General features: G+C 32.3%; 1 protein-coding gene across 2 annotated transcripts; it reads left to right on the top strand.

Moving 5' to 3' along the window:
• The first annotated feature begins 1,469 nt into the window (after positions 1–1,469).
• Positions 1,470–8,778, top strand: LOC108278320 (T-cell surface glycoprotein CD3 delta chain). Of its 2 annotated transcripts, XM_017491612.3 has the most exons (6): positions 1,470–1,579; positions 2,191–2,265; positions 4,016–4,207; positions 4,860–5,000; positions 6,086–6,135; positions 6,659–8,778. In XM_017491612.3, the coding sequence occupies exons 2-6, from the start codon at positions 2,208–2,210 to the stop codon at positions 6,713–6,715; spliced, it is 498 nt and encodes a 165-aa protein (XP_017347101.1). In that variant the 5' UTR covers positions 1,470–1,579; positions 2,191–2,207; the 3' UTR covers positions 6,716–8,778. The 2 variants fall into 2 exon arrangements, with proteins under 2 accessions (XP_017347101.1, XP_017347102.1); XM_017491613.3 differs by lacking the exon at positions 1,470–1,579 and having other exon boundaries at positions 1,978–2,265.
• The last annotated feature ends 1,515 nt before the right edge of the window (positions 8,779–10,293 follow it).

Below are 10,293 nucleotides of genomic sequence, written 5' to 3'. Positions count from 1 at the left end.
GTAAAACCTTCTAACTATGTTAAGTATGTAAGTGTGTTGCCTCTGAAAGGCTTTATTGGGAGCTGTCTGTGAACATCCTTGTAAATTTTTGTTTGTTTACAAAAAAAGATGTGTTTTAAGAATATTTATAATAAAACATCTAGTTAAGTACATTATATAGTGAAATTAGAAAATCCATCCATCCATCCATCTTCTACTTACTCCTTACTTACTTATCTTACTCCTTCTTCAGGGACCCTGAAAGTAGTGACCTTGAAGTATTACACTGCAAATCATGACATCTTAGCAAATGAAAATATCTCCTAGTAAAATGTATCTAGTATTTCTATTTCCTATTACATGATTACAATAAACCAAATATATGATTATTAAACCTATTTCTGGACTTTCATTTCAAGCTTGAAATATTTGGGTTTTAGTGTCAAATAATTTCTCATTTTAAGAACTTTTTTTCTAGAAAGAAACCAAATGATCTGCCAATGGAATTAGAACATATTTAACCTTGAAATAAGTAAAATCGTCTAAAAACAGGCGGAATAATCCCATAATAAGAGATTTAAACACATTTCCCATATTCCCAAGATAATTTCACTTTCACAATGTATCACTGTGTGCAATGCAAATAAATGAAGAACTAATGTAACTTAAAATGAGCAAATAGAGCAAATTTAAAAGTAGAAAATATATATCATGAACTTCAAAGTAGTGAAATTAAGAAAGACAAATGAACTTGTATTAAAACTAGTGAATGTAAAATGGATTTTTCTTTTATATTTTAATAGTAGTAAGTTGTACATATGTATGGTAAGTACATATGCAAATGTGTTGCCTCTGAAATGGTTTATTGGGAATTTTCTCTGAAAATATTTGTAATATATAGTCTTTAAGTGTGTGTGTGTGTGTGGGAGTGTATTTTGTGGGAGACACAGGTGCCTTTCTGTGGTGTACGGTTGAAATACAGGAAGTTGTTTGTGGGATCCCTGCTGCTCTGAATCGAGAGTATAACATAGAAATGAGTTCTTGTAAGCTGACAACTACCACAGGCTACAAAAGCAGTGTTTAACTTTCTAGCATGAAATTCATCTAGACTTCATGTTGTAGACATTTTTAATTGAAATTAAATCTAGCTGTAATAAATTATAAATAATTCTTTGGATAAACAGCAAAGTATTATTATTAAATATATAACATTACGTTTTCTAGTGCCAAGTGTCATATGCTTGGTTTAATAAATTGAAATTTATTTGAAATTTAATTACTATAGTTGAGTTATAATAAACCTCAAAATTACTTCACTGCTGTTTATTTCATATTTTAACTTAACTTTATCATTAAATTTGAGTGTAATGGCCAAAAGTGACTCAAACCTGGAACTCTTTTTGCGTTAAAAGTTAGTGTGTCATTTATCTGCCATGCTTTTAGATGTATATTTCATTTAATGCGACATGAGAGAACCAAGTCCACACACACACACACACACACACACGCACTTCCTCTGTGTGTAGGAAGCGCCCAAATTAGAGAGAGAGAGAGAGAGAAAGAAAGAAAGACTTACAGTGAAGAAGAGTGTGTATTTGGGGTAAGGACATTTTTATAGTTTAGATGTTTTGATTTTGGTCAAAACAGGTGTTTCTTTTTATTTGTAATTTATGGTACACACAACGTTAATAAAGTACATCTATAGATTAATGTTATCTTCCCATTTACAGAACGGTATTATTTTGAAAACCTAATTTCGGTAGTCTGGTTATAGTGTTAAGGAATATTGCAGTAGTTTAAACTTTACTGGTAAAATATGGAATTTAAAGTGGAATCTATATATTGCATCATTATAGAATAACATTATCTTACATTTAGAAAGGCTATTGTTATGTAGTTATAAATCGTAGTTAATTTCAGTAGGGTTTAATAGTTTAATAGTAGTGTTGTGTATTAATCGCCTTATCAGTCAGATTTACTGTAAAAACAGTTATTTATGGTGTTCAGTGTTAGAAAGAAGCACAACATTAAAGTTAAAATGGCGGAACGTAACAAGACAAATGGCTACGCTGGTTTCTAGATTGTCCTCCATTTTGGATCGAGCAACTAACTATCCAACCAAACACACACACACACACACACTCGTACTATTGCCTGCTGTAATGTTGATGTACATGAAGCAAGTCTAACTTTTGCTTTTCACCTATAAAGTCAGAAGTCTGAACAAGATGAAGTGGAGAAGTTTGTTGTTTCTTTTTACCTGCTTGCTGATGCAGAAATTGGTCTGTAAGTAGGAGTGATTTTGTGCTTTACTTTGAGGTTTAACATGAAAATGTGTAATTTTACAAAACATACAATACAAGCTAAATGAATTGAAATCGTAAGTAAATAACCTTATAATGATATAGATTTGTATGAAGGAATGCACAACTTATTTTAATTAGGGTTAATGCATACCTTTACCAAACTTGAAAACAATTTAAAAACGTGTATATGAATTTGGATTTTATTCAGAGTGACATCCTGGCCAGTAACCATAATTATAATAATTTTAATAATGAATAATAATAATTATTATTAATGTGCTTGATTGGGATTTTTGGTCATTGTTGTTCATGAATTCTGTCTTTAGTTTATTTATACCATAGATATGATGTAAATAAGGGAACATGGGTCCTAAATAAAGAATTTTTAAATGTACACGTAGATAAATTAACAGTATGTATTACTTTTTATTTCACTATTTTATATACCATTATAAATTCAAGATTTTTTCTACTATTTTATTTGTTTAACATCAGTGAAAATAAGTTTGTAGGGAGAATATAGGTTCACTTTATTACAATAAGCTAAATTACTAACATTTTCTAATTCAAATTTAAGGTTGCAATGCATTTTTGATCAATTCTACTTTATAGTTAAAACATGACACCTTTGATCGGATGAATATTTGAATAAATATGATAAGTAACTAAGGAATAAGTTTGAGAAATTAAGTGGCAATGTTAATCCTTTACATTACTTTGTAACTGATGAGAAACTTTAGCAGTTAGCATGATGCGTGATTTTGCACAGTTTGTTTAGTAGTTTGTGTTAATATTTTACACATTGATCGTTATTACCTAACTGAATTAATGTTAGTTTGCATGTTTATTTACATCTCAAAGTCTGACAGTGTGTCGGATACTTTCATGAACATGTTCAGTCTTTAATATGACCTTGGATTTGGTGTAAATAAAATGATAAATATATATAACAATCTAATAAGATGTAAAGGTAAAATGGACAAGTTGACTTTTTATGACTTTTATTTCATCCAGTGTTTATAACTGCACAAGTAAATGTAATTAGTTAATAGGTACTAATTAAGTAAATTAAGAAATTACAACACAGTATGTTCATTGTGGTATATTGTGTTAGTGTAGATTCAGAAAGGCTAAAATAAAATAAAAAATGCTATTCAACAATGTTAAACATATCACTGTATAACTTTACAACATTTAACTTAACGTGTATTATAAACTATATAATCAAATATTTTAGTAACATGGTTGTTAGTTAGCTTATCAGGATTTTAGTTTTTGGGCAAATACAATAAATTGATAATGGAGTAATCTATAAAGAACTTAATACACACAATATATTGTATTAACAAGGCACCGTAAAGGAGCAAATTACAAATAAAAAGTTTTACTTTTCCACAGGTTATAAAGTCATTTACATCAAATAAAAGGTCATATTTAAACAGTGTGCAAATATTGGACTTAAATGTAGTATACATATACACGAAACTTCATCGTATTTATTACTTAAATACTTATTATTTTTACATATAAAGTACTTACATTTTATCAAAATGTAAATGCTTCTTGTTAAGTAAATTAAAGATGACATTCATTGAAATATTTGTGTGGTTGTATGTTTTATTGTTAAAGAAATAAATTATAACGGTATATATTTCTCATATCATGCTTTAAACTGTAACTTGTTAGGGTAAATTGTAACATCATTTTTTTCTTTGTTTTTTTCCCCACAGCTGGCCAAGAAAATGAACTATTCAAAGTGAAGAAGACACCTGATCTCTTTACATTCACATGCACTAATGGCAAATGGAGCTTGGAAAATGGAAGTACACCAGTTGAGATCAATTTACCCTACAAAGATTTAAATTCTGTGTATACGTGTTCTAAAAATGAAAAAATCTATGAAATTACAATTAAATTCAGAAGTAAGTGCTCCAACTTTAATTACTCAACATTGTAAAAATGCACAAGTGATACATAATAAATGCAGCATCTGTTCAGTTTACAAAATACTAAGCTATGCATGTGTTTCATTAGTGGATGCACATTAAAAGAAAAAAAAAAGAGACATTTTCTCTTGTATTAATGTTAGCTTTCTTGTTTATATACGTGGTTATATACAGAATGTATATACATTACATTATCCTTCTGTGTTGTTATAAAATTAAAATTAGTGTCCACTACCACAAATGCTCCTGAAACACAGTATTACGTAAGAAATAAATGCACTGTTTGTTGCGCTGTTATAGGACTAACTATATAACTAATCAACAACATGGAGGTGTGACGAAGCAGATGAGTCACTGTTATGACCTCAAAGTTGATTATTTTCCTGTAACAGCATGTCCTGGGTGTTTTATTGCTCTTATGCCATACCAATTTGTCAGCTATTAAAATGTATGTTTATTAATGTTTGGGAAAACACGTGAAACAAGTTGTTCATATTATCACTTATATAATAACAGTTATAGAGTTGTTCTGTCACTTTCTCGTGCCCGTAATACACGACTTGGGAGTACACCCAGTCTTTCAGAACCTTTACACATATTTGACAATTTTTCATTTTTCCCCCTGTAGCTTGTGACAACTGTATTGAGCTGGACACACCTGCCTTGACTGCCATCATCGTGGGGAACATTTTGGCCACCTTTCTCATTGCCTTTGCGGTTTATAGCATTACAGCGCAGCCCAAAGGCAAAAACTTCTCTGGCAACAAAGGTCAGTCATGTTTAATAAGGAGAAACCCCCAACAGTGAGAGCTCTCCTTAGAGAAATCTTATGTTCATGAACATTTTTAAAGACTCAAAGCCATGAAAAAATTCCCCTCAACATTTCTGAGTAACTGACTGCACTTGATTTGTTGATTTGTGCATTATGAACAAATATTCTCTCATAACTCCGGACAAGTTAACTAGCTGGCCTGCCTGAGAAGGTTGTGAATCTGAATAAATCTAATCCTGAATAAATCAAATCCTAATCTAAAAATCCTGTCAGGTTAGCCCATGTTTGTTAGCTGGCTAGCATTAGCAGTAAAGATTATGGACAATGTGAATATGTCTTTAAAATCCTCTCAGAAATCCTGTCAGGTTAGCTCATGTTAGCGAGCTAGTTAGTGTTAGAAGTATACATTATGCATATTTCAGAATATGACCTAGATTCATTTAAAAAATCTGGTCAAAATTTTTTTTAGTTAGCTAATAATCAACATTTATTAATATGCTCTCAGAAATCCTCCTAGCGACCCAATCAGATTAGGTCCTATTAGCTACCTGAGGAATTAAAAAACATTTATGAATATGACATAAAATCCTCTCAGAAATATAGCAGTAGCAAAATAAATGATAAACACAAGAAAAGGTTATAAATCCTCTCAGAAATTCAGTCAGGTTAGCTCCTGTTAGCAAGCTGTGAAGTTTATAATCATTTACAAATATGTCCTATTTGTAAATCCTCTCAGAAACCGGATTAGCTCTCGTTAGTTTATTGGCTAGGATTAGCAAAGAAAATTATAAACTGGATAGAAAGTTATAAATCCTCAGAAATCCAGTAAAAGTAGCTGTTGTTAGCTAGATTGCCAATAAAATCTAGACGAATACTTGAAGATTTCTCAATATATAATGATATATTCTTCCTTCTGATTAAACAATTCCTAAAGAAATCGATTTCTTTATTACACTTTATTACCATCACACTGATTGATGTGTGAAATGGCTGTAAGTGGCAGTGAATGTTTTATAGAAGTTGTGTGATGGTAGATTAATTTGCTTTTCTCTGTCTAAGTGACCTTCTGTTCTGTTTTCTAGCATCAGATAAAGTGAATCTAATCACCAACGGAGATAGAGAAACGTATCAGGTATGGAACAATAGTAATGTGACTGATGTTTCAATCTGTTGCAATATTGGGCAAATCCCAAACGCTAATTTATTAGAATTCATTGGGAGTGCATCTATATTCCCAGGGTCCTATGTTTCCCACATAAAGAACACATGACAAAGGGACCTATGTTCCCCAGTTCCCAGGGTCCACTGTGGATTGATACTGTGTCACAAAAAGACATGAAGAAGATCTCATAACTCGGCATTGTAGTCTAATCAGTAGTCAGATAAAATCTTGCTTGCTAAACAGATTCAGATAATTAAGAGATTAGCGCTCCACACACATCAGCACACTGCTAACTCCTGAAAAAGGACACAGAGATGCTAAACGCCTCTCTATCCAAACATCAAAGATAACCATAATTATCTTTATTGCTTTACACTTTATTTTACTGCGAGTTCTTACAACTTATAGCGCTATAGACATTCCTGTAAACGCCGGTTAATAAACGTTAGCATGTGGAACAGACGTAACCTTTCTACCTCTCTTTTCTCTCCAGCAACTGAATCCAGGTCAGAATTCCGAGTACAGCAGGCTGGAAGTCAGACATAAGTGATCATCGTCATAATCATCATCACTTTCATATGACGCCATCTTTAAATTCAGATTTGACTCAACTGGTCATGGGAACCCCAACGTCTGTTCGTACAAAAAATACATTTTAATATACCTATGGGTGCTTTTGTTTTTTTAAAACGTTTGTCTTTCAGTATCATAGTTAAGCAGTAGCCCTGATGAATATTGTTAATGCTGGGTAATAATGAATGAATTTCATAAATTTATAAACATACATAAGGCTAGAAACGCTGAAATTTATTATAAATTATGAAGAAATTACAGAGGTATTTTAATATTAAAGTCATTCTAAATGTATGAACGTTACTTGTATATGGATGTTCGGCACAGTTTGAGTTAACGTCGTAAACTAGTGTAGCAAGCCTAACTGGAATTAACTGCGTTGACTGTCCTTCATCACGTTTGACGGATCGAATAAAAGCGATCAGTTTTTCTCTGAAAGTTTCTGTTTCCTTATCTGTTGTTCACTTAGGTGAAGTCGAAGGTCAGTTTTCGCAAACAAATCGTCTTGTTTAGCTCGCTGCTTTGCTGATTTTACTATTAGAGGCTATTAGATATATTATATTAGTTATAATCTTTAAAATTTGCCTTCTTGTGATTAGCCTGAATTATGTAACTAATCAAACTGTTACTGTTATCACCGTGACGTTGATTATTTTCCTATAACAGCACACCCCAAACTGTTTATTGCACTTATACCACAGCAATTTGCCAACAATTGCAATTTTGCTGCTGACGTGGCGGGAAACGTAAGTCCTTCCATTAACGTTAAACAAACATCCCCTTACTGAAAAACTTAAGCTTAGATTACATGAAACGTCCACCATACAAGTCTGTATGAATTAGTTGTTACTACACAAGATATGCAGTAGTCACTATATTCAGAGGTGGTCACAATTAATCACCTGGCCCATCAGAATCCAGAATTCGCTGTGTTTTACAGATAGCAAAATCTAAAAATAAATAAATAAATAAATAAAGATCAGACTTTTACTAAAACTAGACAGGAATTTTATATGAGGGTAAAAAATTCAGCATTAATTATGCTCAAATCATCAAGAATACTCATTGGTTTGTGTACACGAGAAATCAATTGAATGTTTAGGTGGTAAGCAAGGTGAAGTCGTTTAATAACCGTTTATTAAAATGTTTTGTATTTAAAATGGATTCAAGTACATTTAGCAAAGTGGCCAAGGGAAGAAAGAGCCGAGTCGACCTACAGAAGCGGCAAAGTCGAACATTCAAAATAAAATTTGAGAAGTGGCTAAGTACAGAATACTCTAAGTATTAAGAAATGGTCATGGAATGACTTCCACATGTAAGCAGACTTAGTAAAGCAAAGCAAAGGTTGTTAAAGAAGTGGGCAGGTAAAGAACGGTCATAGGCATGGAGAAGAGTTATCTGTGTATACATAGCGCAGTTTTTTTTTATCTTCCTGTCCTTAATTATGTTTCCTTCCTTCTGAATGGATTGCTAGCATAGAATTAGCAATGCACCTAAAAACTGTGTTTTATTTTAATAATTAATTCTGAATTCCAGACTTTTGTAAAATTCATGCTGAGAATTTTATCGCCCTCGATCAAGTTTATATTTTATTTTTATGTAGGAGTGCTAACCTCTGTACCATTAAATGGTAAACAGTGGCTAGCAATCTTAAACTACAAATCTACTTACAAGTATTATTTCATAACATGGCAGTTTGGCGAGCTAGTTTAGTTGAGTTGATCAGGTAACTTGAGAATCGCCTGTTTTATTCTTTCTAACTATTATTTTTAACATATGTCCTCAAAGTGTTAAGATTTTTTTTCTTCTGTATTTGATACTGTTCCTGTAATTGCTTTTATAGATCAAGATGAAACTATGTTGGTTGTTGAAAAAGATCGGCAAACGTGCAAATTTGTAATATAATACAGCGACCTGAGATTGAATGGATTCGATTGCAATTATTGTAGATATGCAAAAAGATGAAAGCTAACGTTTGAAAGGTTATTGTTTCTTTTTGTGACGCTTGTAAATCTAATAAAGCACTCTTTACTAAGTGAACGCTGTGGGTTTCTGATCCAAAACATAGAGTTATTATTATGTATTAAAATATATTCAGAATAATAATCTATTAACATATTATTTTCAGAGCCATTTTGTATTTTTGTAGTTATATTTATTAATTTGTTGACATAAAAACAAAAGTAGACCATGCTAGAAAACGTTCGTTTAAAAATTGCTCGTGATGATTTGACATATTTTGCTACTGTATATACTGTACAATTAAACTTTGTTATAAAAAATTAAACAATATTAACGAACAGTGAGTGCATTATGGTGTTTTATAGCGACGATGCTAATCTTCAGCGCTTAATGTGCTGTGGTTTTCCTTTATGAACCAGAAGCGTGCACACAAGCTAAGCTACTGTGATGTTTCAACGCTTGACACACTCACAATTCACATACACGGCGTGTAACATCCTGTGTGTGTGCGTGTGTGTGTGTGTGTATGTGTGCGTTTGTGTGTGTGTGTGTGTATGTGTGAGAAAGACCCACAATCAGCCTAACACCTACACCTAGCACCCTCCCCCCCTCTCATTATCTATGGTGCACCACACATGGTGATTCTGATCATTAAAAAAAGAACTGTACTCCACATTTAGAACATTTGGAGATAAACATCAGTGAGAATGGTAATAGGAGTGCAACAGCAACACCGTGTTTTGAAAAGAATATTAATTTCAACACAAAATGTAGCGCTGAAATGTAGCTCCTTCAGCTGAAGCAAAGCTGTGCAAAAAAACAACAACAAACAAATGACATATGAAGCATCTTGTGAACCCACATAACTTTTAAAACCAACAAGGTTGTTTCAATATATATGAATTTTATAGCTGTATTTGCTTTTAAACTCTCCCTCACGTGATTTCATTCAAGCTAACGATTGATGTTATGTTAGGTTGCATGACGATTAGGGTGAAGAGTGTTGTGTTTAACATGGCTGACTAAACGTCTTTTCAACAAGTCTGAACCGTTAACGACGTCCTACCTTCTTCATCTTGCTGTTAATTACTTTAAATATGTTACTTACAATTAATTACAGTCAGCTGTTTATCTTAATTGTTTTTTTGTTTTTTTTTGCTAACTAGCTGGTCTCTTTCCCACTTTCTCATTTAAGAGGAGGACAACATTTTCAAAAACAGCATATAATAAGCTCATAAACAATGATCAAAAGCCATACGGTGCATGAGAACACCACTTTTTATTATTATTATTATTATTTTATTTTATTTTTTTACGTTTTTACGTCCGGGTCTTCAGGAAATCTTACATGTTTATGATCTGTCGTTTGTGAATGAGTCGACTCTTGTAGTCGATTCGGCTCTGGTAATTAAACGCTGGGAGTAAATATCCTTTTACGACAAACTCATCAGTACATTGTTGGCTGCTTATGATTCTCTAATGAGGTTGTAACAGTGTAAAGTGTTAATTAGGTAGCGGCTATAAAATTAGCAGTTGATTATTTAACCTCAGGTGGAGTAAACATGGCGGGTCGGGATTTTTAGGTTGTCTTAG

Source organism: Ictalurus punctatus, chromosome 17 (assembly GCF_001660625.3).
Source record: "Ictalurus punctatus breed USDA103 chromosome 17, Coco_2.0, whole genome shotgun sequence".
NCBI lineage: Eukaryota > Metazoa > Chordata > Actinopteri > Siluriformes > Ictaluridae > Ictalurus > Ictalurus punctatus.
The sequence above is the reverse complement of the archived record's forward strand: the minus strand, read 5'-3'. Positions and strand labels throughout refer to the sequence as shown.

Coding starts and splice junctions, on each gene's coding strand:
- LOC108278320 (XM_017491612.3), top strand. CDS start 2,208: ATGAAGTGGAGAAGTTTGTTGTTTCTTTTTACCTGCTTGCTGATGCAG. Junction 5,001..6,085: donor AAACTTCTCTGGCAACAAAG/GTCAGTCATGTT, acceptor TCTGTTTTCTAG/CATCAGATAAAGTGAATCTA. Junction 6,136..6,658: donor GAGATAGAGAAACGTATCAG/GTATGGAACAAT, acceptor TTTTCTCTCCAG/CAACTGAATCCAGGTCAGAA.